Source organism: Helicoverpa zea, chromosome 11, assembly GCF_022581195.2.
Source record: "Helicoverpa zea isolate HzStark_Cry1AcR chromosome 11, ilHelZeax1.1, whole genome shotgun sequence".
Classification (NCBI taxonomy): Eukaryota; Metazoa; Arthropoda; class Insecta; order Lepidoptera; family Noctuidae; genus Helicoverpa; species Helicoverpa zea.
In genome coordinates, this window is record NC_061462.1 from 4,585,133 (window position 1) to 4,613,092 (window position 27,960).

Genomic DNA, 27,960 nt, shown 5'->3' on the forward strand with positions numbered 1-27,960 from the left:
CCAAAATACTAAGAATCGGTAAGTGGTATGTTAAGACGGAATATAGCGCTTAAAAAGATCTTTCGATTGACATATGGTTCATACCTAGAGGTGGGACATTATTCCCTAACATAGTAAAACCTATCGATAATACGCCTTATTTGGGCTATCTTCTAAAATACTAAGAATTGATAAGTGGTATGTTGAGACAAAATGTTGCACTTAAAAAGACCTTTTGATTGATATTAGTCCATTAATAGATGTGGGATATTATTCCTTAACATAATATAAACTATCAACAATACGTCTTAGTCAGGCTACTTTTTCTAAAATAGTAAATAAAATTGGTAAGTAGTATGCCAATTTAATATACTTAAATGCATTACGTGAATATTTAAGTCAGAAATTGACAAAAAGAATAAACTTCTTCCAATTGTAATATTTTTTTCTCATTTTCTTGTCGAACTGACTATTTGCCTCAGTACATTTGTCGGACAAGTCGATATTTGCAATAAGAATAGTATTATCTATCATTGTTGTATTTGACCGACATGTATGTATCCCCAGACACAGTGACGTCATATCGACATGTTTCGGATGGTGGACACTCCAAACGCAGCATGATCTTTATCTGACAAGTTGACCACAATTTTCTAGTTAACTTTATTAAACAAACCTCAAAAAATGAAACGTGTATGTACGAAGAGTCGTAGTGACGTCATACCGACATTTTCAGGATGGTGGACACTCCAAACGCAGCACGATCTTTATCGGACAAGTTGACCACCATTCTCTAGTTAACTTTATTTAACGAATCTCAAAAATGAAACGTGTATGTACGAAGAGCCATAGTGACGTCATATCGACAATTTCAGGAGTCAAGCATTAAAAAACGCAGCGGCACCAAAATTTGCGCATTCGAAAAGTTTGTCGGACTCATCGTAAGGAAGACACTCACAAAGTCTTAAATGTATATGTATCAAAAAAAAATTTGTTCGCCGGCCTGGGGACTAAAATAATTGCCTGACCATTATAAAAATATTTTACGGGGACTGACCGCGTAATCTATGGGTGAGCCATGAGCTGTTTAACTATATCGGTCACATTATCGCCATGCCGAAAATATTTGGCAAATATTGCCGTTACATTCTACTACAATATTGCATAGGTACTGTGGGTGGTATTGCTTGCAATGTTGCCGGCCGCGCCCGTAGACCGAGATCCCGGGGCTGCCAGATGTAACGTTATTTTCTCACTTATGAAACTTATGCCCAAAGCTAGATGGAGTTCGGGCATCGAACATTGCTTGCGCTCTTATTCGCTATTTATGGCGAATAGTAGCTCTAACTCACAGATACCGGCTACATTTATAAAATGAATAAGTATCTCGTCAACTAAACTCATTGTGACGAATATCTCATCCGCATATATCGTTCCGCACCTCGAAGGATCCTAAACTGTAGCAGACATGACCAAAACCGAAAAAATAATTCGACTATGCTGGCTGATGCTATGTCGATAGGTGTGAATTTAATTAGCTATACATTAAATGTACCTATGACAGAATATTAGATAATTTGTCGGCCTCGCCACGTTCACTTTAGATATGAACGAGAATTTCGTGTTATCGGTCAAATAAAACAATAATAAATATCTTTGGAACATGTTTAATGAGTAACATCTATAATTTTTCACTTTAACAATCGCTTTAACTAATACACAATAATGTAATCTTTATTCCCGAAAGCTGAATTACATTAACGAGGTGAAACACATTAAATTGACGCAATGAAATCAGTGTAAAAACAAATAAAACCCTGATCTAGTATTGCCTGATAATAATTGACCAGCTTACAACATATGCTTCCATAACGTGAACTAAGTTCAGTTTCATGCAACATTAAGTCAAGTATTTAACAAACATGTATAGTGGGATTAATTTTATTATACATCGTCACAGCAAGGTAAATCACATAATATCACCTGATACATAATGTAACATAAATAAAAGACTACTTAAAATAAAAACATTGAATTAATTCCGCTCTGCGAAATTTCGTTCATTATTATAAGAATACTGAACTCAAAAATAATACTTAGTCAAAGGAGATTGCCCATTTTGCAGCATCATGTAACAGCAAAATAAATATACTAATAACTAAATTAATTTATTTAATTTCATGATTATTCGATAATCATAAAATGGCCCGAATTCGTTTTCTGATAAATCGCTGATTATCACGAATTGGGCCGTTTGCCTTCACATCTCTGCCATTAACGATCTATTAAACGTAGTCAATACAACCTTTTCCAGTTACTATAATAGGGATCCTAACTTATAGAATGATTTATTCAGGTATATCACTGGATTGCAGCTCGACACAGTTTATAGCTCCCCCTGGACAGCACATAGTCCATGGACATTCTCCTTTAAAATGTTAAAACTATTCTGTTAATTGTTACATTTTCGCTGTGTTCAAATGTTGTTGTTGTATCTGAGTTTTGTCCTTGTCAGTTTTACATAATTCCACCGAGATAAAGTGACCCAATTCCATAAAAAATGTTAAAACAAACCGTTCAAAAAACATATAACGTAAAATATAAAATAAATGCGTGTAAAATGATGTGTGGTCATTATTTAGTATATTTTATCAGAGTTACCACGATTAACAAACTTCATAAAAATTAAAACTTTATTAAAATTGCGGCAGATTACCTCATTCCCAGTCAATTCTAGACATTCTAACCAATTACCCTCTAAATGTCTTTATGTTATTCACGTTTGTATTTTTATTTAATTCCTATTAGATAATGATGTGAAATGCATATTAAATAGATGACCTGCATTTTAATGCTGCGGTGACTAGACTTTCTCAACTTTCATTCCATTTATTGTATAATTGTTATTATTTCAAATATTCACAACTTTTAAATAGGTACATCCCATTTTGATAAACAATTCATTTACAACTTAATAATAATGTTAGAAAAATATGATCCTAAATAAATAGCTCGCCGCGTAACAAATGATGTCTAAGAGGTGCAATAAATAAATATTGTCAAAGTAAACTAATGGGCAAAGTATACCGATTCAATAAAGCCTTACATAAGCTTTTCCGTCTGATACCATACTACTTGAAACATCTAACATGTATGCTGTGTAACATTTAGTGAGCAAAGCTGAAAACAACGTTCAAGGCCACTGTAATTATTATTTCCACACTGAATACGATAACATGGTTATAATATTATGTCCAACTACCTACTACTTGCACATACACAATGATAATACAGTCGAAACACTACAATAAATGTGGATTAAGTCCAGTTACTCAGAGAAGATTTATTCTATTTTTTTTTTACTTTAATTTCCTATGTAAATAGAGTATTTAATACGTGTTCTGAAATACTGTTTTAATAATAACTTTAAAGAAGAAACAAGCTAATACTTTTGAAAGAATACTTCTGAGAAAAAAAAATACAAGAGATTCGAGTAACTGGGCATTAAACCTACTGTCATAATATTTTATATAATTTTCTAATTTGAACATTAAATAAGTTGTATTTATATTACGGAGGTATAAAATACTTTGTGTAAATTAATTATTGTAACAGTAATACATGGACAACTTGAACACTCCCATTTAAAGGCGTTGTGCACTGAACGCATTTTTATTGCATTTACTAACAACATTCCAAAACGAACGTCTCATAATTTAAATTACTTAAAACTAATGGTGTATTAATATTATGCTGTGTGTTCGATGTTAAATATATAGGAATTAATTTACCGAATTTGAGTATGATTCATGCATATTCTTCGAAAGACGCCCGCTGATCTGATTGTAAAACACACAACATAATCGAATTCACCATTACACCACCTATTCATTCAATCTTAAATATCGATTATTTTAAAACATTCATATATTTTGGCCTTACTACAAAAACTTTAACGCCTGGTTTACAGTTGTCTAAAAATTTTGTGGCTGCAAAATGAACCATATGTCAACGTCATAATTTGACATTTTTTTAGACAAGGCTTAAACTGACGTTTAAAAGTTTTTGTGGTAAGACGGTTGAAATATACCCCAAGGTAATGAGTAGACAGTGATTTTGTGAAATAGTGTCGTTTTGAACAAAAAATATCAAATTAAATGAGAGACCCGCCATTTCAACTCGACACCACAGTGGCGAGCAATGATTAAATACTTTTCATACAAAGATCAATAATAATAATATTTAGCTGAAAAAAAAAAACTAAACAGATAGAAGATTAACTATTGAAATTGGCGCATTTGTTTGACATCTGACACTTAACCGAAACATAATATACTAATACTGGTTTAGATGTTTTTAGGGACTGGTTGTATGGGTCTTACATTAAACTTCTCTTCGGGTTTCCAGTCCCATACAACTGGCATGGAACATTCGTAGTTGAAATTGTACATCTGATTGTGTACGTGCTTCATAAGATCTTTCGGCTCGGGGTAGACTGACGCCAAACCTGTAGGAGAAAATAGACTTTAGTGAATCGAATTAGAGTTCAAGTTTGTAAGTGCTACGATACTTATTTTAAATCATAAAAGCTGCTATTTCATACTTGTAAAAACTATGAATGAATAGTGAATTGAACACTCCAGTTGTAATATGTAAAATGGATAGCTACTATTTACTGACCATTAGTTACTTGAAATAGATCAAATCTCTACTTCACTCAATAAAAGCTCCTTTTGGAAGTTGTAATATGTTATCAAAGTCAATTATTACCATTCTGATTAAGCTTATGGACTCAAGCTAAATGTTGATTTCTATTCATCGACTACACTATAAATAAACTAACCAACCCACTATTTTCATTAAACGAGCCAAATGGCCTTATAAATACCTATTAAAATAAAAACAATCCTTACTCGAACTCTAGACATTTCTTGTCGTAATAACAAAACTAACAGTTCAATAAACATAATTTATATTTGATTTTATTTTATATTACATTTTTTTTAATGTTCATAACTGTCAAGCATAGGTCGGATGAAGGAGGCCTTTGGACATTTTATAATCAACTTTCACAGTCTTCGGCCAGGCATATTGTTCCGGTAAATGTGTTACGTATTTATAGTTAAACTGACAACTTCTGACGTGCTTATTAAAATTTCTTGGTATGGGGTATACAGATCCGACACCTAAGGGATTTTAACAATCGTAAGTGAAAAAATCAACAAAAATTATAAAAAAACAAATCACGTACTACATTTCTGTTATTTTCATCCTAAGTGCAGTAAACTTACTGTTACTGTTACAGCCTTTTTTTTTTATCGTCCCACTGCTGGGCACAGGCCTCCTCTCACACGGAGAAGGATTGAGCGTTGATCAAAGAAGTGCAGTAAAACAAAAAATAAATCCTGAACACAGCAAAATCAGGGATCTACAAAATTATTTGCAAAAAAATATGCAAGCCATGTGTGCCCTTTTAACCCCCTGTATCATCACTTTACACTAGTAAAAAAGAATAATAGAGAGAATACTACGTACCTTCGTCGTAGGCCATCTTAGCGACCTCGATGGCAATATTTACAGAAACTTCCTTCAATTCGGCCAGCGATGGGTAAATACGCCCGATAGCGAGGTCCTGCTCGCTGACGTAATGAGCTAAAGTCTGTAACAATTACAAATTACGATTATTAAATTGAAACTGAGATCCAAGAATCGGTTCCGATAGATGTGCGTTCACCATTTCAGGAGCCAAGCAGAATAGAACATTATTAAATAAGAAGATTTTTCTACAAGCGACAGTATTTACACTAACGCAGTTTTAATACTCTTTGCAATAAAGAAAATTACTTTCTTTATAATCATCCATCATCAGGCGACAGGGCTAGCCCCAATTTTATTTGGGATCGGCGCAGCATGTCTGCTTCTTCCATACTTTTTTATCTGCCATCATCTCACAAGTAACATTCTTTCTAGACATATCGACTTTCACACAATCCATCAACACACATTTCTTTATTGATATTGAATACATACCCTAGCGGCAGTCAAGAACATTGTCTCGGGTATATGATGCGTAGCGGTCGCGATAACGCCGAGAGCGACTCCGGGGAATATGTACGAGTTGTTGCCTTGTCCCGTGTGGTACTCCTTGCCTCCGTACTTTACAGGCGGGAAGGGAGATCCTGATGCGAAGATGCAACGACCCTGGAATATAGAAACGTACGATATTAAAATTAATTTCAAACAATCATCTGCCAAGTCTTTTCCCAACAATGGGGTCGGCTTCCAGTCTAATGGGATGCAGCTGACAACCAGTGTTTTACAAGGAGCGACTGCCTATCCAACCTCCTCAACCCAGTTACCCTTGGTGGTTGACAGACTTTCTGGCTTCTGACTACCAGCAGCGACTGCCATAGATGTTCAAATGACAGTCGGGACCCATCAGTTTATCGTACCGACCGCGCCATGCGTTGTTTATGATTGATCGATCCTTGCGGCTTTGATTTAATATTCTTTATTTTATTGTAAACAAAATACAATACAATACCGAGAAGTTATGTAGAATGGCGAAGCAAGTCTTAGCCACGAGCTGTTCTTGATAACATCAGATATGCAAAGTTAAATGGTGCGAACTCTTATACTACTGCATACATTAATATCTTGAAACTTGTCGTAGTTCTCGTGTAACAGTGTATGTAACTCACCTCAGTATGGTCATAAGCAGCTTGGGCAGTACACTCGGCTTTGCTGGTAGGATTGGAGAGCGCGAAGATGACGGGCCGCTCAGTGTTCTTAGCCATCTGTTTGAGCACGTTAGGAGTGAACGCACCACCGACAGTTGAGCATCCTGTAACGATGGACATCATTATTGCATTGGATAAAGAGGAAAGATTTTTTGCATATTTTTATGCTTGTGGGCCTGTAAAATATAAGATTGCCTCCACCCCCTTTCGAGACGCGGGTCAAGCAGCGGGAAAATAACTCAAAATTTAGAAGGCTAGGCAGAATTCCTTCGACACCTAAATTCATAAATTATGCTGTATCTGCCAATACCTAGATTTTGGTTCTTTGGTGAATTTGTTCTGATTTTATATTTATAGGTACCTACTTTATAAAACACTATTATACTAAAGACCCAGTGGAGAGTCACAGAAGACATCAACAACATCGCGCGAAAAAAATGGCTCAAAACAGCCCAAAATAGAGCAGAATGGAAACTGTTGAAGAAGGCCTATACCGAATTGATACAAAATGGTTTTAGATTATCATTGTAATAACTTACCAATCAAACAACTGGGCTTAATTTTCGCAACGCAAGCTTCAAAGTCCTTCTCCGGTTCGATATCCTTTCCGAAGGCTGACGCATGTTCAGGCACTCCTCCCGGTCGACGCGTGGATAATAAGCCGTCGATATCAAACATGTATACGCGTTCTCTCGCTTGCTTTTCGGTTAAACCTTCCGCAACCATAGCGGCCACTGTTAGGCTGGCAATACCGTTGGCTGCCTGGTGTGACGAGAAAAAAAATGATTAAAATAAGGTCTTTGTGAAAAAGTTGGTTCAATGTTTACATAAATTAGGTTTTTGTTTGTGCAAAAGTAGGTGCAATTGGGGAAATGTTACTTGAGAATGTTCATTTCATTCAAGGCCTACATTTGATACGCAATACTGTTGTTAACAGATTAGTCGTATTATTTAACTCATGTGCAGCAATATTTCTGGAACCACGCAGTTACTTCCGTCAAGTTATGATTGAGAGTGCGAGTAGAAACACAAGTTATTTTCTTGAAAAGAAAGTATGTAGTGCCATTATGAATGCAGATTTGTATAACAGAATACCTCTAAAGCAGTGGTTCTTAACCTTTTTGACATGAGGGACCATTTTAACTAAAGTTTGTCTTGCCGGGGACCACCTCATCGGTTTACCTAAATTGAGAGTTCTTTGATAAAGAATACAAGCATACTTTATAATTATTTTAGCACTCATTTTTTGTGACTTCTCTTTACAAATTTCTGAAATTTTGGTTCAGTTTTACTCAAAGCTAAACGTATGTCGGCAGTTGCAGGTAAGCAAATGCGAAGAAAGAAAAACATACGCGCGAAATTTCACGCGTGAATTTTATCGGACTAGCCCAAACTTACTTAACTTTTTGTTTGTTGACAAATGCAAAAATAAGGGTATATAGTTTCTGAAAACGCGAGCGAAGCGAGCGCGAAATTTTAATTATTTTTTAAGACTCAAAACCCAAATTACGTAAAATGTAGCCCAAACATACATTTTCATGCATGGGGGGACTAGGTACGACACACCCGATATACGTCCATAAGAAAACCCGCGCTCGCATAGATAAGTTGATAAAAATAAAGTTGGATAACGTATAGCAACGTCGCGAAGCTAAGCTTCGCGGACCACTTGGAATGCCTCCAGGGACCACCAGTGGTCCGCGGACCACCGGTTAAGAACCACTGCTCTAAAGTATGCCCATAAACCAGTCTATTAAAAAAAACCGTTATGAGAATACTTACAGAACCGGCGCCAAGGAACAAATAGATGTTTTCACTGAGTTTCCTCTTGGTGACTCGAACGGCCGCCATAAGACCAGCGACGGCCACACTGGCGGTACCTTGGATATCGTCATTGAACGTGCAGTATTTGTTCCGGTACTTCTTTAGGAGACGCCCGGCGTTTATTAAGGCGAAATCTTCGAACTGAGAACAAAGAAAAACAAGTTTTAGTATGGAAACTATTCTATATTCTGTTTAAGTATCTATTTTCTGTTGTAAGTTCTGTTTCTGTTCATATATTAACTATCCTGTGTATCATCTAACCAAATGCAGTTGAGTACCAGTCTATTACATGGGTCGACTGCCTTTCTGATCTCCTCGACTTGAGTAACTCAGGTTGTAAGCCTTACTGCCTACTGAGGAACCCTTTACGATTACCAAAGAAGAACAAATGACAACCGGGACCCACAATTTGACTTACAAAAATACGATTCATGAATCTCATGCATATAGGCAAAATTACCCTAGAACTGTATCATTGTCGCAATGACAATCTGCAATCAGATGTGAGGTAATTCTTAAGTCATTGAACCTAATGAACCCACACACTTACAAACGACTTTGATTCTATCTATGTAGGTACGTAATAAGGAAGATGTTGGTTTATTGTTTGAACTAAGGAAATAAAATATAAGATGAATAGAAAATGATAAACTTGTATAAATAAATGTACCTACGCTATAAATTAAAGGATAATAACCGTCGGCGAAGAAAAATAACGACCCATTGTAGATAGATGCGAGCAAACCTAGCAACACCCTGCAATCGACTGTTATTACGGAAAGGATAGACCAAGGTAAAACTTTAAATCTATAACACCACATTCTCCAGATAATGAATGCAATACTATACATTGTTATATAGTTAACTAAGTCGATCTGCTATAATAATTTACAGGTATTCAGCACCATAATAGAAAATGTACCGGTACAAAGTTAATTTACTGAACTGGCTCGAACAATGAACAGTTAGTCACGCTGAACAATTTACGAGGTAATGACAAGTTAGCGGAGTAAACTGAGCGCATCTACTAAACGAATAGTTACTGAAACTAGACCGATATCTTTTTCAATAACTTTCACGTGACTTTTAATTGAATTTGATAAGAATTATAATATGGAACGGTCGTATAACATAATTATGTTGGGATTGGCTTCCAGTCTAGCCAGATGCAGCTAAGTACCAGTGCTTTACGTGGAACGACTGCCTATCAGTAGGGCTGCCAACCGTCCGGGTTTTCCCGGATTTGTCCTCGTTTGGAGGCCGTCCGGAGGTTTGGCGAAATTCGAGATGGCAGCCCTACCTATCAGACTTCTGCAATTCGGTAAGGCATGTATCCCTCTTGGTAAGACTATTTTTGTCAGACATACTAGCATCTTCCTAACCGTAACGACTGCCAAGGATGATCAAATGACAGCCGAGACCGACAAAAACGCGACTTCCGAAACAAGGAGGAAATCGTCATAACACTGGTCCGATCGCGCCAAGCGTTGCTTCACCTTATGAATGATCGACCAGGGCGGCTGTTAATAAGCCACGAGATACTCTAGCAAAGCTAGAGCTGTTCAAAATTATAATATAGATAATTACATTACTGATATACATTACATTACAACAAATACTCGTGACAAACTACGTCAAAAGTATCGTAGTACCGGGAAAGACCGTCTATAAATAAAACTGAATCAGCCAACGTTATCTGTTACGTCAGAGCGCGTCGTATGGTCATTGATATCACGATTTGTAAATAATGTATGTCATGTTTGTATTACTTTATTGAACATAGTTAACGAATTGACCGTGACATTCGTGTTAGAATCAGCTGGTTGCGAAGGAGGCGCGAATCCGTAGAAATGCGAGCTATTTGTTCGCGTATGACATCAACGAGACGCGAAACGTTACGTACCTTGGTGCTGCCGGTCTGACCTTGTCATTTTATAGCGATTAGGTGCCAAGTTTTGCTATTTATCAGTATAAAGTTATTTCGAATATTAGTTGAATATTTGGGAATTAGTGTTGCTGAGTGGAATTTTCAGTGAGAGTATTTCAAGACTTTATTTCTTTTACTTATTCTGTTCTATTTGTTTTGTTGATCATCTCTTATCTATTCAATATTTATTTTAAGTTTATATTATAGCCTTAGGATACTAAAATGATATTGGAATACAAACTAGCATTCGTCGGAGATTTCTAATAAGTACGTCCCGTGCGAATTACTTCGAAAGGATGAAAGTGCCTCATAGCCTTCCTCTTTAAATGGGCTACCTACCTAATACTACAATATTCTTTCAAACAAGACTAGTGGTTCTGGAGATAAGCCAATTCGAACCAACTATTCAGGTTTATAACATTAGTACCTATAGATTCATACATAGTTAACACCTACCGGTCTTTGGGACGTCTGACGAAAAAAATTACACGTGTCTTATCTCTTCTTTACATAAAGTTATCGAACAACGAAAGATACTATCTTGAGTTACATTGACATTGATATAATTCTTATATCAGTGCTATCTACGTCTGCATTATTATCGTTATAAAAATCACGTCAATAACTGCTAAATATCGGTTTTTTATCAGTTTGGAGGAATTTTAAGAACGCAGTTGCTGTGCAGTGGTAATCCTTCAATGATTACACTTTTTATCGGGATTATTATTATATCGGACACATTTCACGAAAAGACGTCAGTTTGATTTCTTATTGATACAAAAGTCATCAAACAAACCACCACATACTATAAAACGAGGGCTTAAAAAGTACTATTAACTTTGTTCGAAACCATGGCTCAAATCCAGTGCCATAGCCGGGACTTTGTTATGACCACGTTTTATAAAGAGGTGGTAAGGCTCTATGCATTAATTGTTGTGTCATATTTTACTTCCTAATCATAGCCAAACGGACCCACACAAATTACTATCAACTTGCAACTGCTTTATCTTATCTTTAACGAATTCATAAGTACATACATATTTTATTTTAAATAATATTAATATTAATATCTTGTATGTCTCTGACCGACCACGGGACTACAGAGTCCCGGATTTTTGGAAGGCGAACGTGGGGCCGAAGCCAACACGCTGAAGCCCTTTTGAGACAACTTTAATGAAATGGCGCATAAAACCGACGATTATCCCCGTATACACTATAGAAATGTACCCAAGGACAATCCCCGGTTCTGTGCTAAACTATTGCTAACTATGGATGAAAACTACTTGGGCTATTGTGATGGGATGCTAATGGACTAGGAATGGGGAAACTACGGGAACTATGGCACCTGCCGATGACAATGTATTAAATACATGTTAAAATGGCAGGTGGAGACTCGCCAACTCACTTACTGGGCCCCCGGGAATCAGTCGCTAAATCGCAACAAGGGGGCAACAGGTACATGAGCGGCTGAAGGGTGAGGATACCTCGGCGGACTTTAAACGCAGATCACGCGCTCCCTGTGGGTCCAGCATCACCGGCCCACTCGCCACTTACCACGAGGCACCTACCCTCCGAGCGGGCTGCTAACCCTATATTATTAATACGCAATGCAGAACTGAGTTTATACCTATATGTATACCTTTAATTAAGTCATCGATTAAAATAAATCAATCTCGAATTACATGAAATAGGTGCGTGCCAAGATTACTAACTGCAGAACGAATAAAATTATTCCGTCGCGAATAAAAAAAATCCGTACAAAAGCTTAGTAACTGATTTAATCAATGAAATTATCTGTGAATTGACAGATAATATATTTTTACAATCACGTGCAAAAATATGACCACACATAGAGAGCGTGCAACTCGATTTTCCGTATTTAATATATTAGTAGGTGTTATACAATCCATAACTTTCCGTTTGTAGATTATTATGCTAAATCAGTTCGATCCCTTACAACCTTAATGTTTTAAATAATGTTTTGCACTTAGAAAGCATCAACCTAATAAATGCGAAGGTAACTCTGGCTACTCAACGCTTTCATGCTAAAACGACTAAACCGATTGAGGTGCAGAAATAGGACTGTGGTGTGGCACCTTTGGAGACGGACGTAGGCTACTTTTATCCGAGTGGTGGATATAATTACCTCGGAACGCGGGTATACTAATATAATGAAGAAGAAACATTTCTTTTTTGTCCCCTACAAGCTCCAAAAGTACCTGATCAATTTGAAAAATTCTATGACTGTTTCGAAGTTAGACTATCCCCGATTAACATAGGCTATATTTTGTCCGGATACGAGAAGAGTTTCCCCGGGAGGCAGGTGAAACCGCGGGCGATAGCTAGTAGCCTATAATATCGCGTTGGATAGGTATATGCAATGATCGTATCGTTCCACTTTTATACAAGCATGACTCATTTTATTATGGCTACTCTTTTATGTTATGCATGCCACACTTCCCATTGGCTACTACTAATACTACTCAATGTTTTGAATACATATTTCTACCGTACATCTGTTTGTGCCCTGGAATCTGCGCATACATTGAGAACTAATGTGCGTTGAAATATATTATCCTCATATTTATCAAAACTATTTCATTATCTATATTTCTATGTGATAAAGAGGAAACATTGATACGTTTCGATTGTTTGTTTGTTTATACCCAGACGACTCAAAAACTTCTGAATCGATTTGAAAAATTAATTTACTGTTGGAGAGATAGATAGATAGATATTTTATCCGGGTACGGGCAGATGTTACCCCGGGACACGGATTAAACCGCGGGAAAACGGCAAGTCAAGCATAAAACAAAAAAAAAAATATTTTTTAACAAAAATAGTAAAACCAACCTGAAGTAAAGTGTTCTGTCCGTATCTCTGGACGCAGGCTTCCATAAATTCATCGATAAACTCATCGTACTCCTTGCCTCGTACGCGCTTCTGACGCAGACCAATATACAACGGGTCTTCAAGGAGATCCTGAAAAATCAACGTTATTAGCATATGGATAAAGTTCTAAATTACAAAAAAGCGGGTGTGTGAAAAAGTGATTGTCTCCCCCATTCGTCTGAATATCGATGTTACACTTTCACGGTTAATCGATTTCTATGAAATGGGTATGGAAATAAATTGAAATCTGGAAGGCTTAAGAATTTTATGGGGACGCATATGGTCCTTTGGATGCCAGATAAGCAAATCAGGGATGAAACTGAGACAGAGTAATAATAGTTGTTTATGATATTACTTAAGGCGCTTAACTCTTGTCGGAATTGTCTATTAACTAAATACTCAGTAAAGGATGAGGAAGATTAACGATATTCGTGTCTACTCTTTATTTTTTCGCGCACTTGTATATTTGGCGCTGGCAGTTCATTGATCGCGCCGTCACTCACAGAGATTAAAATCTTGAGACTCCTCAAGTACCTAAGCTTCAATTCTTCTACTTGGGCAAAGTGATAACAAAGTGTTTTTCGTTCCCAAAAAGTAACAAAATAGACCAGAAATGACAGTAACTATTGCTTTCCTAGTTCATATACTGGGTTGTCCTATTGTTATCCTGCTGGACGTCCTTTCAAGCCAAGTTATGTCAAAAATCAAAGAAGGAAAAGGAAGATCTTTCATCTCAAATTCTAAATCTATGCTCTAAAAATAGCTATGATCGTAACAAAAACCTAGTTCTCAGTATGCAAAAAATAGAAACACTCCTAACTATTAATAAAACCGCAGAGCAACATAATGAGGAAACGAATACAATTTGTATTATTTAAAAACCGGTTGTGGCCTTGACATTAGAAATACACGCGTAAACTTACCTGGTTGTCGGTGCCCACATCTAAAGTGATGGGGAGACATTGATGGGGCTTAATACCGGCCAATGCAGTGTACAGGGAGAGTTTTCCTACTGGAATACCCATGCCGTATGCACCGAGATCACCAAGACCCAAGATCCTTTCTCCATCCGTGAAGACTATGGCACGAACGTCGGGTTCAGGCCTAAAACAAGGTAAAATTGCAAACTTGGAAATTATATAATGTAAACCGGTCAATGGTAAGCGATTTTATAAATAAATGTTTATTTGATAATAGCACCATAGTGGGCGGAGTCGAGATGTTTGAGTATTGATTGTTTAAAAACTTTTTCACACCGCTATGAGGCAGATTTGGGGCGTTAGACGCGTTTCTGTTCAGTTACGTCAATTTCGAATCTAGATTAAACCGGCTAAAACAAAGGCCTTTACGTAGATTGATATCAGAATGACAACAATTTAAGCCGCATTTTAGCTACCAAAATAGACTACGTATCATGCTTTGTATGATGGCGCTCCCCAATGGCGAAACGGGTCGTAAAAACAAGTGAATTATAATTTACATACATTCACGTTCATTCATTGCGAACTGTTTACGTGCGATAAAGCGAGTAATGTTGAAGAATTGCCGCGAACTATTTTTGATCGATGTAAAGAAAAGCTGCTTCATACTAGAGAATTACTATTGAATTATGACATCAACAGTCAACATCCATTATTTGATTTCAATAAACGATAGTGGTGCCATTTATCGATAGTTACGTGAAAGACCTTATCGCACTATAGTGTTGTGACTCTATTTCAGTGGTACTTAAAACTAGTGCTGTGCTATACATGGGTCGATGAGTTTTAAATAGAAATGTTCAAAGAGGATTTACAGCTGGCCTTCCAAAACACAAAACGGAACGCACGACGTTGATAATAATAATCAATACGAACATTGACGTCACGATTTTTTAACACTGTAAACTGATTTGACATTTAATACGAAACTTGACTGCCCATAGTGCGGAGAAGGACATGATAGAGTGAGAGAACATTATTAATGTTCTATTTCTAGAATGTGAATGCCTAACTGAATACATATTTCCATACAATATGTATGAATTTAGTAGTAAATATGATAAAACATCGTTTCTAAAACCACTCAATCGATTGATTGCTTTGACCCATTATTTTCCGAAGAGTGGATTGATTTTTTATAAAAACCCATGACTATTTTCTTGAATCCCAAACATTCCAATTAAAGTACACTCCGTTAACGGTAACTCAAAGTTTTCAAAGTTATGAGAGGCGTCATTAAGTATTCACTCCTGCTACTTATCGATTTTCTCCAGCCTTCAGTCTAGGTCAACTTAGGTCGACCTTTCATTCTGTAAGACCTCATATTCAGATAAGCTACTTATGGTAAGTAAGCACTCCAATTTCTACGTAAAAATGTCCCAAGAGAGAAACACAAAATTAAAAACAATTTTTTACTTAAAGATGTAAACGTAAGAAAGTAATAAACTTATTGGAAAGTTTTGATGAAATTATATCATGAATGATAGCCAGAATTTGGATTTTTGCCAAGTTGGTGGCAAGCAAGGCGCTGCTATTACATGAGCAATATGATTTGCCAAAATTGTTACTACTACACTATACCCTTAAGGGGCCTAAAGTTCTGGTAGACTACGTGAAATATGTTTTTAATATCAAACATGTTCAATAACATAAACACCTGGATCCTAGACCGACATACTTACTGGTTTTTACGGGTAAACCTAACAAATTTTGAGGAAAATGTAAACCAATTCTCATTATTCCTTAAAATTCAATTAACCATGTACAATACCGTTGTGTTGGTTCAATGCCGTTTCTACTCGAAATGAAACCCTAGAACAAGGTTTTCTCAAACTGTTCTAAGCCTTTGATCAAAGTAAATAAATGCATGGCGCGATAAGTTCGCAAATGTCACGTTAGTTGTGCGATTTGTTGATATGTAGAAAACAAAGGCCAATAAAATCACCTGATGTTTTTAACAATACATAGAATAGCACCTACACGTCAACACTCGGCGGTATTATGTTACGTAATTAAGTTCGATATAACCTGTTAAAATCACCAAAATTTTCTCTACCATCTCCTAAAGGTTACAATTTCCCAAACTAGAGACCAGAAAGCCCAAAAATCGAGTAGGCATTTTAATCAAACTAGATAGATGCCTAATACCTTTAAAACAGATTATAATATCACTCACCAATTTTTAAGAATGTTGAATATATGTCCTTTATCGTTGATGGTGATGAAGAGACCCCTAGGCCTTCTGTAGATCAGACCGAACCTCTGACAGGCCAAGCCCACAGTAGGAGTATACACAATAGGCAAGTACTTCTCAATGTTCTCCGCGAGAAGCCTGAAGAACAACTTCTCATTTCTGTCCTGCAATAATTCAATAATATTATTAAAAACATTGCCTTGAAGAGTCATAAACCAATAAGACATATAGGGTGACAAAAAACATATTAGTATGGGACTTATAACAATACCCATTAAAATTGAAATATTAACGAGAACTATTACTGGTAACCATGTAAAGGCTTAACGTAGGTAATAATGCCCATTATCTGAATTATAGCCCTTTATACCTAATTGTATAAAATCATTCTGGTAACTACTCAAACTGTACATCCATTAAATATATGCCACATTGAGTGGACGACAAAATGTCCAATAAAACGTGTTGACGCCTCGTATGGCGAATTCGCGTGAATAATCCCGAATTATCTGGATACGGGATTATTTCAACATACCTATACTGACTTCGATAGGTTACAAAACATAGTACACTGAATATAAGATTGTTTGGTAGGATTCCCTCAATACCTTTTCATATCATCGCCAGTAGCCTCATTAAAATTTGTGTTATTTAAAAATGAAAACCCACATGCAGTCTTTACTTACGGTCAATCAACATAAACATTAATTATCTCTGTAAAAAAAAATGCTTATTCCCCAAAAGCCCATAATTTTGAAACCCGAAATTCACCGACCCGGGATTAAACAGGGTTTCTACTGGATTTAGGTCAATGATAATAAGATTTGCAGCTGCAAACTCTCTGGCTGGGATCCGAGCCGCAGTATTTTTCAAGTAAAGAGATTCATAAAGGAAAATACAATAGAATTTTTCACCACCCTGATTACACCGTCAGAAATCAAACTCAGGTTATTTATGTTATCATCAAACATCCAATCACTTGTTTAGTCCGAATCCAGGAAGCATTAAATTCATACCAAGGAGTGGTATCATATATATTCCGTATAATAAACACCCCATACCAGACCCCGTTTCCAAAACCCATCTATAAATAGATTCATAGAATCAACGGTACCTTTATCATGTTTAGTCACCTGTAACTCGACGAGGTAGAGATATTTGTTTAGGTTGTCCTCATATCTGTCAATGGATATTGTACAAATTTCCAGCTGTTCCTCTTGGCTTTTGAATTTGGCTGCCAAAAGACCATGGATGCCTAGCGCCTGGCGCTCTTCCAGTGTGAATGCTAGACCCTAAAATAAATACAATAGGTTATTTTTCTAGACCAGTGGTTCTTAACCGGTGGTCCGCGGACCACTGGTGGTCCCTGGAGGCATTCCAAGTGGTCCGCGAAGCTTAGCTTCGCAACGTTGCTATACTTTATCTAACTTAATTTTTAACGACTTGTAATTGTGAGCGGGGGTTTTCGCATGGACGTATATCGGGTGTGTCGTACCTAGTCTCCCCATTCATGAAAATGTATGTTTGGGCTACAGTTTACGTAATTTTGGTTTTGAGTCTTAAAAAATAATTAAAATTTCGAGCTCGCTTCGCTCGCGTATTTAGAAACTGTATGCCCTTATTTTTGCATTTGTCAACAAACAAAAAGCTAAGTACGTTTGGCCTACATTTTACGTAATATTTGGTTAAAGTCCGATAAAAATTTCGCACTCGCTTCGCTCGCGGATTCAGAAACTATATGCCCTTATTTTGGCATTTGTCAACAAACAAAAAGTTAAAGAGATAAAGATAAGAGATAAAGATAAAGTTTGGGCAAAATTTTACGTAGATAATATTTGGTTTAAGTCCGATAAAAATTCGCGCTCGCTTCGCTCGCGTATTCAGAAACTATATTATGGCCCTTATTTTTGCATTTGTCAACAATCAAAACGTTACGTACGTTTGGGTTAAATTTTACGAAATTTTTGTTTTAAGTCCGATAAAAATTTTGCGCTCGCTTCGCTCGCGTATTCAGAAACTGCTTATATGCCCCTATTTTTGCTTTTGTCAACAAACAAAAAGTTAAGTACGTTTGGGCTACTTTTTACGTAATATTTGGTTTAAGTCCGATAAAAATTTCGCGCTCGCTTCGCTCGCGCATTTGGAAACTACATAGGCAACTTTTTCTTTACTTGCATTTGCTGACCTACACAACTGCCGACATGCGTTTAGCTTTGAGTAGAACTGACCCAAAAATTATTTCTTTTTATTAAACGGTTTTATTTAGCTCACCCCGTTTGTTTTATTTATTATTTATTCATTCTTGGGTCAAATTTAGAAATTAAAATTTCAGTGCCTTCCTGTTGTCAGATTGATCTGAAATTTGGTACACACCTTTAATTCCGATGACAATACAATATAGTAATATCAATAACATTGTAAATCCAAGATGGCCGCCGGTACAAAATGGCGGATTACATATTTTTCCACAACCCCCTCAATATGGGTATCAAATGAAAGGGCTACTCAAGTAGAATACTGTCAGCAACCCCAACGGGGCCCAACAGGGCCAAGACCTGCCTGGGCTGCGGGATTGTCCTAAAGAGTTACCGTGTTCGTGGTACATAAAAGGCCTACGACGAAAAACAACGGTTTTTAGTCAGTAAGAGTCTAGCACTCCCTCACCGCTGCTGACCCATGTATAGAATGAAGAATATTCGGTAGGCATTTTCATTAAATACTAAAAACTAGATAATAAAAAATCGGTAAAAAAACTTTTAAGTTAAACGGTTTTATATCTTATGTGCACTGAAAAATAAAAAATAAAAAAACAGTTACTTACCTATAAACCTACGTAGGAGGTCCCGGTCATATAAGACTAAAATAAAAACGTGGGGCCCTCTGAAATCCTACTTATGGCAAAGCATATCTTTATACTTTGGTAGATCGTGAGCTCGGCGTTCGCTGATGAAGCCGCTACGGCTGATAATTGATTGTCAAAATCTCCAGTTATGATTATAGTAAGTCGATGCAATCCACACCTATTATACCTCTAGCTAGAAGAAAGTATTACAACAATTATTACGGAATGGGCCCCACGTTTTTATTTTAGTCTAATATGACCGGGACCACCTACGTAGGTTTATAGGTAAGTAACTGTTTTTTTATTTTTTATTTTTCAGTGCACATAAGATATAAAACCGTTTAACTTAAAAGTTTTTTTACCGATTTTTTTTTTTTTTGATAATTAATAAAGAAATGAGTGCTAATTTAGGTAAACCGATGAGGTGGTCCCCGGCAAGACAAAATTTAGTTAAAGTGGTCCCTCATGTCAAAAAGGTTAAGAACCACTGTTCTAGACTATTTTGAAAACAAATCTGCTCATTCCTTCGTTTATTGCAATTCCACTTGACCTAAAGGCATTAAAAGTTTTCATCTCGCAATATTTTACGTAAGAATCTTTAAAAAGACGAAGAAGCACGCCAACGTGACATGACCCTCTCACATATGTGATTGTACACACTGTACTATTTATGTTCAAGAGAGGTGCCCCTTCGTGTCTGTTGTTTGTTTCTGCACTATCGATCCGTGTTCCTACCCAAAGCCCAGTCTCAGCTCAAGCAAAGACTCGGTCCTATAACACAGCTATATACTCGTAAGAATTATGGTATTGCATGCAGTCATAGAACAATCCGTTTCAAAACAAGGCAAATCACAATAAATAAACCAGTTTACTAGTCAGCTGTTTTTCCTCGCAATGATCTCAATGCTATTGTTCAGGAAAACACACAGAAAACAAAAGCGGAATTTGTTGAACATAAGCTGTTTTTTATTTTCCGCTTGATCTATTACGAATTACGATAAACGGGTACAGCCATAAAATTATATTGGCAGCTTATCGTCCCACACAGAGTAGACGTAGTCGGGTTAAGTGGTAAAGGAGTTAGTGAACCCTATAAATCCATGTGAGACTCGTTAACAGCAATTGTACACTTGATTTAAAACTAGACCATGAAGTTTAGTTTCAGCCGGTTGGCCCCGAAAATTCTAGATTCAGCACAATTGCAGCCGTAACTAAAATTGCATTCGTGCTTCCCAGTTTAAATCAAACTCAGCACGGCCACTAATGGTGCAGAGTACTAATACTGATTTGGTAATTCTAATATCAGCAATTTCACATTTTTACATTTAGCTGTAAATGTAATTATGAATAAAAGCCAGAGATATAGAGAAAGCTTACCTTATTGAGACGGGGATCTCGCAAGTGATCGATTCCTCTGACAACATTGGGACAGATTATGTTGCCGGTGACCTCATGGTAATCCCGGCTTTGTAAAGTCTGTTGTGCGATGGATGGGCTCTTCGTTAGCATTGACGCCAGCGCCCTTTGGTGGCCTAAGGCGTTTGAGCAACATCTGTAACAAATAGCAGTGCTTTAAAGATCAGAATTTAGCAAACATTAACTTGACAAATGCTTCAATATTTTTTTATCTACTGACAGGTAAACAACAAGACAAACGTCCGGATTATAATTTCCTAGTGTTCCGCTAACCCAATTTTTGAGCACTGGTATCTACATTTCAAAGTAATGGTTTTATGATTGGATTATTTCGTCTAAAATATGATTTACATTCAGATAAATTGCAGTAGCACTTACAAATGTAAATGTACAAATGTAAGTTATATTTTTAAAGGCTTATCAGAGCAACACTGAAAGAACGGTACCGATTAATCGGCAGAACCTAAGTGATGGTGTGAACTTTTTTTTTTTTTTTTTTCAAACCAAAAAGAAAATCAACGGCAGGATCCCTTTCCCAGCATTCAGTAAGACTACTATGCCTACCAGTAGCTGATATATTGCACGTATGTTTAACATCGCATCATCTCATTTTCCTGCATGATGCCAGAATTCCCGACAGTTTGCACATTCACGAGTGCGTCATATTAAAGCCCCAGTTCGATGTTACGTAACATTTTGTTGCACAATGAAAGCATATATCGTTCATACAAACTTTACGAACTATTACTTGACAGAATGTATTTGATATTTCATCAGGATGGCTAAAGTGGAGAAAAACAGCCTACATAATGATCGAAATCACATATATTGTACTGTCCTATTTAAGTACCTTGCATCCATTCGGACGGGAAAATAGAAATTGCTTTTACAAATTGATCCACTTCGCACAAAATGTTTTGAGGAAATGCTAGTCGTTCTATGATCAAAATTAGCAGAAACCAAATCAAATTATAAACGAATTTAGTCCAAAGATATTTCTGGATCATTGGCAAATTCCTAAGAATAAACTTAACTACGATTGAAAATGGAAACACATCAAGTCTTTAATATCAGAAATATGAAATTAATCAATTATGAATCTGAATGGCATATTTTGCAGTTAAATAATAATAGCTGAGAAAATAATGAACAAATGTTAAATGATTCAAATATGACCAAGCACGTGCTTGTTTTAATAAAATAAAGAGTGTAATCATAAATAGAATAGGTCATATAATTCTGTAATAGTATGCTTTTGCCAAGGACGATTGCTTTTGTGGTTGAGACTGTACCGTTTATTTGAAAGTGTTTTAAACTGTACAATGTTATAGAACACACTTAAACGATAAAGACCACATTCTATACTTCCCTGCTTATGTTCTGATGGGTACCTTTTGTTCGAAACTGACTGCAACACTTCGAAAGAACACAAATAGGAATATTTCTAGTTTCAACATTTTTACATAGGCAACAAGGAACTTTACTAAAGTTTATTTTTGATTTTGGGAATTTACGTGAGGAAAGTCACGAATCTTGACACATAGCAAACGAATGAACGAACGAGTTAAAATATTACATCAAACTACCGTTGAAACTAGTGACTCACATACGCCGTGAACATTTGATTTAAGAACAGTAATTTACCGACAAGTATTGGAGTCTGCCATGACGTATACCCGGATTGAAGAGCAATTTAGGTGACACACGAATGATCTTAACCAAAGCTTAACTGACTCTGATCTGACTGTTAACTCCGCAGTACAAAGGTACTTATTACCTGGCCAAGCATCGGTCTAATTAGCGAATTTAATTGAAGTAGCTTAGTCCGTAATAGCTTTTCCTAATAAAGATCTCCCTTATCTACAAGAATTCAATTACCTATCTAGTAGCAATATGTGAACCACAACGTTAATTTAAAAGTGGATTAGCCACTAAACAGGTAAGTTAATCAGATAAACTGTAAGAAACCATCAATAAATGTTATATAGAGATTTTGATATTTATCTACTTTTATTATAAGTTTAAATATGATTATTGACATCTCTTCTTTTCAAAAGTCTGATGAATGTCTGTTTTATGGTGAAACATGGTCATGTTTTGTCTGCGCCGCGCAGCTCAAATCGAGTAACCACAAGACAGTGGCAGTTACTTTAGAAAGGAAGAAGTAGCCTTAAACAATATTATCCAAATTTAGTTTACTGAACACAAATCCTTACGACGTTGCATTGCGGGCGTTCTATTGCAACTAAATTGAGGTAAAACAATTCGAGGTTTTTTAACTGCAACAATTGAAACTAAGTCTCTGAATTACATGATCATCATGCTCTATCAGAATGGACCGACCCTATGCCCCATTGAGATAAAAACTCTTGAGACCCACCGTTTGACGATGATGATAGTTTTTAGCAATTTGGTACAGCTTTGCTGTATTATCCAGTTCTGTATAACAAAAGTGTGAGCTTACTTTTTCGCAAAGGGTCGCTTCGTCAACGAAAACCAATCGCTTCCCTTCAAATTGGGTCCTTGAGACATTTCAATTCAAATTCAATTCCTTGAGAAACTTCATGTCTTTCTTTAATTTCAAACCAATCTCACACTTGTCTAAACACAGTGGTGAACGTCTGAACGAAAACTAAATAGTATGCAGATCATAATTTTCTCCTTCACGGTGTAATGGGCACACGAGCGAGACTCGAGCTGTCATTGTTATGACAATACATACATATTTAAATTAAAAGACATGTAGTGCCAATAACTCCTGTCGATCAACTGAAGTGTAAATTCGCGTTGATGGACGTTGTGAATTACCTAGTCGTAGCTATGAGAAATTTTTACAAACCGATCACTCATTTTTTCTGCGCGATCATGATTTAAAATTTTCTTTCTTTTTTCTGTTATTTCTTTTCTTGTGATACGGCCTCCTGTTATACTAGTTTGTATCAAAGTATAATAATTTAGATGCAGCATCAATTTCGGACGATAAATAAAAAAGATTTATGGAGCATATAATGCGCCAAATTCATGAGCTCTTCTTAAGAAGCGTTAACGTGCCAATAAAAAACGGAATTCGCGAATGAAATGTAGCAGGTTCATGACCTCAGATTGAAACACCTATTGAGAAGAGTTAGCATTTCGCTGATGGAGGAAACACCTCAAGGTATTCTTAATTGTTCTTGAAAGACTACAGATATTGTAAAAAGAAGTCGGATAATCAGTATTTTTGGCACAGTTACTGCAAGTTGTTTTGATCTAGCCGCACACAGATCCACAGGGTGCAGCGCCAAAAATTTTCGTCTATGGGTTCACCAACCTAGACAACTTTCCTAATCAATACTTTGTTGTAATATCTGATAAAGGATTGTTTGTACAGCATCGCGTAGCGCCGAAAACACCACGAAGAGTCAGTATAAATGACCCCGTTTAATTTCTGCAAATAACTAAATTGTGTTTCTTGAGCATAAGTTCCTAGAAAGAAATCTTTATCAGACCCTAGACAAGGAGTATTCATGTGCAGAATAGCATAACTATCGCGGTTCTACACATATTATATTAGGTACGCTCATCGACACACTCAAATCTCCCTGCCAAACGATAACAGCTGCATAAATACGAGCCGTAACATCGATAATACATCGTAATGCTTAGATATCAACATACAACAATGGTAGGTAATCGATATCGAGGAAGGAACCTATTCAATGTCAGCCGCGGTGTTCAAGTTTACTATTACATTGAACGAACCTTGTACAATTAAGTAGCATCGCAAATTGTTGTACTAATTAACTTTTCCGCAAATAGTTTTTGTGATGATGGCGATGTGTTGTTGCTAGTTTTAACAGACAAAGCACTTAACGGGGATTGGATAGGTAGTGTGTGGTCGAGGGGCGTTGCCCGCGATGCTGGCTCAGCCTTGACTTGAGTCAAGCAGTAAAAATACCTACTTCACTAATTATACGTGAGCCTCCTAACGTAGACACATTAGTGAGATTTGTGCACCTTATCCTCATATTGTGTTTACAGCGGGATTTGTGGAGGTGAGGTGCCATGCAATGTAAATGTCTCCCTCCTTCCTTTGCACTCGGTCAATGCCGCGAAGTTCTATATTTGAAACCCACGTCATTTTTATTACACGGATCCAATAAATCTTAAATTGTAACTAGAAAACAATCACGTTCATCGCTAATCTATATTGCATTGAAGTCATTTCATAGGATTACCGTCGCAAAACGCAGCTCTCTTGTCATTTCTAATCGCCATGGAAAATGATAAAGTGTTAAAGGTTCAAAAACAGTTCTTTATAGCGATTACTCACGAGCATTAGAATTTCTAGACATTTAAATAAAGTTGGTGAGGCTGATTATAGATGCGACCTATCTTCTGTGTATTTTGAAAATGCGTGTAAATCCCTAGGGATTTATTTTGATTAGCAGATCAATAGAGAAGCGGGAAACGAGAGAAGCATCGATATTGACATATATTTATTTCCTATGTGGAATAAAATCGATCTCAGCTGACAATTAATGTATCGAATTAAACTTTAAAGTGGCTATTACCCAGGGAACACCTCAAATGAGATCATGAACGTTACTGTTCTATAACTTCTAACTACGCGAGTAACGGGAGTACGCAAGCCGCGGCGAGAGATTGATGGCGATTTACGAGTGAGGATGCGAAAAATGCATCCTCTATCATGCCCGGCTATAGGAACACATGATAATAAATATACAGGTTAAATAGCTCACCTGAGTGAGGTTTGGAAGGATCAATATGATCATAATATTATGGGTATTACCTATGCAAGTGACGAGAGTAATACAATCCATTTAAATCTGCATCCATTTTCATTCTATGCATACATGCTATGAACATAGTTTTCAATAAAAACAGTGTTGTTGATAGTTCACTTTTATTTTTGTACTAGCTGGTGCCCGCGACTTCGTCTGCGCAGGTTTAGTATTTCGAACAATATGTTTACAAATTGTAGCCTATGTGTTATTCTGATGTATAAGCTATATTATTGTAAAGTTTCATTAAAATCCATTCAGTAGTTTTTGCGTGAAAGAGTAACAAACATCCATACATCCATACATACAAACTTTCGCGTTTATAATATTAGTAGGATTGCACTGATTTAATAACACATTCCTTTTGTATGATATGTGGTCACTTAACAGCTTACAATAAAATGAATAAAACTTATCTTGTTACGGAATAGGCATTAGATATTTATAAAAAGCCTAGGAGGCATTGTACACATAATCTATCAAGTGGCAATCACTGATAAAGAATGCTTAATGGTAAATATCAACAGAACTCTGTTTTAGTTAAAAATATTTTGTTATTCTGGCAATCTACTCACAGTATTTTAAGGCTCAACACGTTTGCCAACTCACATTATAATGGGACAGGCTAATAATAGAATGTACTCGTAATTTTTGTTGTCGAAGAATTTACAGTTAATGAAAAATGTATTTACAGGAATCCAGCTAAAATTCATTGAAATGTTTAATTCACCGTGAACTGTAGCTTGTAATCATAAACTGTATATTGTTTATTTGCACTGATTCAAAGCTCAAGAGTATACTTGAAGTTTATAAGGCCCTTGAAACTTCTCTCAACTCCTAAACGTTTGAAGCACTCTTACTCTACAAGATTGGAAAATAGGAAATGTATTTATAACCAGTTAATAATAAATAGATTAAATCAACATTGTTAACATAAGAATCAGATAGAAACTGACGCAAAGTCATGATAAGGTAGTATAACACTGATATGACGAATGTTGTGAATGACAACATTTACCTACACAAATCAAAAGCAGGAAACAAGAGAAAATAATCAAATAGTCCTTGCTTTCCTGACTATGCTGCTATTTGCAAAATATTAACTTTGATAAATGCATTCAAATAAGTTTTAGATATTTAAGTTCTATCTCAAATGAAGGTAATCATTTTCGTAAATATATTCTATGGAAGTGGATCTCAGAATCATATTTTCTACACTATTTCAAACTGACAATTCAATAACCAATCACCATAGCCCTATTTTCAAAGCCTAAGTAACATAATTCCTGAATTCAAGAAGCGTGAATGTTTATTCTAACAAAATCGATACTTTTCTCAGGTCAATAATAAAAAGCGTGTATTTTACTAATAATGAGGCAACATATAAAATATTTATAAACAAAACTGTGCTACAATAGAAATGAGACCTTGAGAATGTCACAGCGACGAAATGCGTGCTTCCTGGAATATCGAATTCGCGTTTAGGGGAGCTAAAGACTAAACGTGATCAAACGTTTACGCATACCAGTCGGATTTTCATTGCTTCTAAAGCTATTATTATTTCATATATATAATTATTCTTTCACGACCTATCAGTACATAATCGTTTCATTACTATGTAGCACACAATTTGTTTATAGGTCCAATATAAAAAAACAGCTGTCACGTTATGTAAACTCCGAAAATAAATGAAAAGGTACTTACAATAAAGATTTAGACGCTGTGGAAAACATTTCAAAAAGTATTTTTCATGTACACAACTGGAACCGTCAGGAAACCGCACCGCTTTCGTGTACTCTAATTACTGAATATATTATATTTTACTAAATAATTTCAGTAACGCCCTCCATCCATGTGGCAGTGATTTGACTGAAGCAGGAAGCTGAAGTTACTAGTGATGCGACGAGCATTTATGGATTTTAGTTTTAGTTTAACTGACACCACATTACTATAAAAACCAAACGATATTATTTCTCAGTAAAATACGGGATAATTTATGTAGGTAGACAGTTAACGTGTAATTTTACCCTTTCCAGGGAATTCAGGGATGAAACATTTAATGCTGATAAACTGACAAAAAATTTACATTTAACCATAAAATAATCAAAAGGATGAGCCCTTTATTATTTGCGTAAAATTTTTCATTTAGAAAAAATAAAAACCCACTTCAATAATGTATCAAAACCGTCTCCTAAGTCTGACAAATACTATAATAAAACTGCATGAAAATAAGGTGAGCAAAACAAACAAACATCAATACATGCATACAAACTTGAACATAATTTTTCGAAGTCGGTTAAATTAGAAAGGCGATTTCAGAAAACAAAAACTATTTAGACGATTTTAAGCGGACATCTCTATGAAAATTTATAGAAAATACGC

At 36.1% G+C, this 27,960-nt stretch overlaps 1 protein-coding gene across 2 annotated transcripts; it reads right to left on the reverse strand.

Moving 5' to 3' along the window:
- Positions 1-1,630: 1,630 nt before the first annotated feature.
- On the reverse strand, positions 1,631-27,459 carry LOC124634767 (NADP-dependent malic enzyme-like). 2 transcript variants are annotated; one of them, XM_047170436.1, is made up of 13 exons: positions 27,283-27,459; positions 20,756-20,930; positions 17,670-17,828; positions 16,519-16,700; positions 14,286-14,466; positions 13,324-13,452; positions 8,502-8,684; positions 7,259-7,481; positions 6,681-6,823; positions 6,010-6,180; positions 5,515-5,638; positions 4,060-4,486; positions 1,631-3,903 (listed from the first exon to the last, which is right to left on the reverse strand). In XM_047170436.1, the coding sequence occupies exons 1-12, from the start codon at positions 27,309-27,311 to the stop codon at positions 4,326-4,328; spliced, it is 1,860 nt and encodes a 619-aa protein (XP_047026392.1). In that variant the 5' UTR covers positions 27,312-27,459; the 3' UTR covers positions 1,631-3,903; positions 4,060-4,325. The 2 variants fall into 2 exon arrangements, with proteins under 2 accessions (XP_047026392.1, XP_047026393.1); XM_047170437.1 differs by lacking the exons at positions 20,756-20,930; positions 27,283-27,459 and having other exon boundaries at positions 17,651-17,789.
- Between the last annotated feature and the right edge of the window lie 501 nt (positions 27,460-27,960).

Coding starts and splice junctions, on each gene's coding strand:
- LOC124634767 (XM_047170436.1), bottom strand. CDS start 27,311: ATGTTTTCCACAGCGTCTAAATCTTTATT. Junction 17,829..20,755: donor GAGATCCCCGTCTCAATAAG/GTAAGCTTTCTC, acceptor TATTTATTTTAG/GGTCTAGCATTCACACTGGA. Junction 8,685..13,323: donor GACAGAACACTTTACTTCAG/GTTGGTTTTACT, acceptor CTTTGTTCTCAG/TTCGAAGATTTCGCCTTAAT.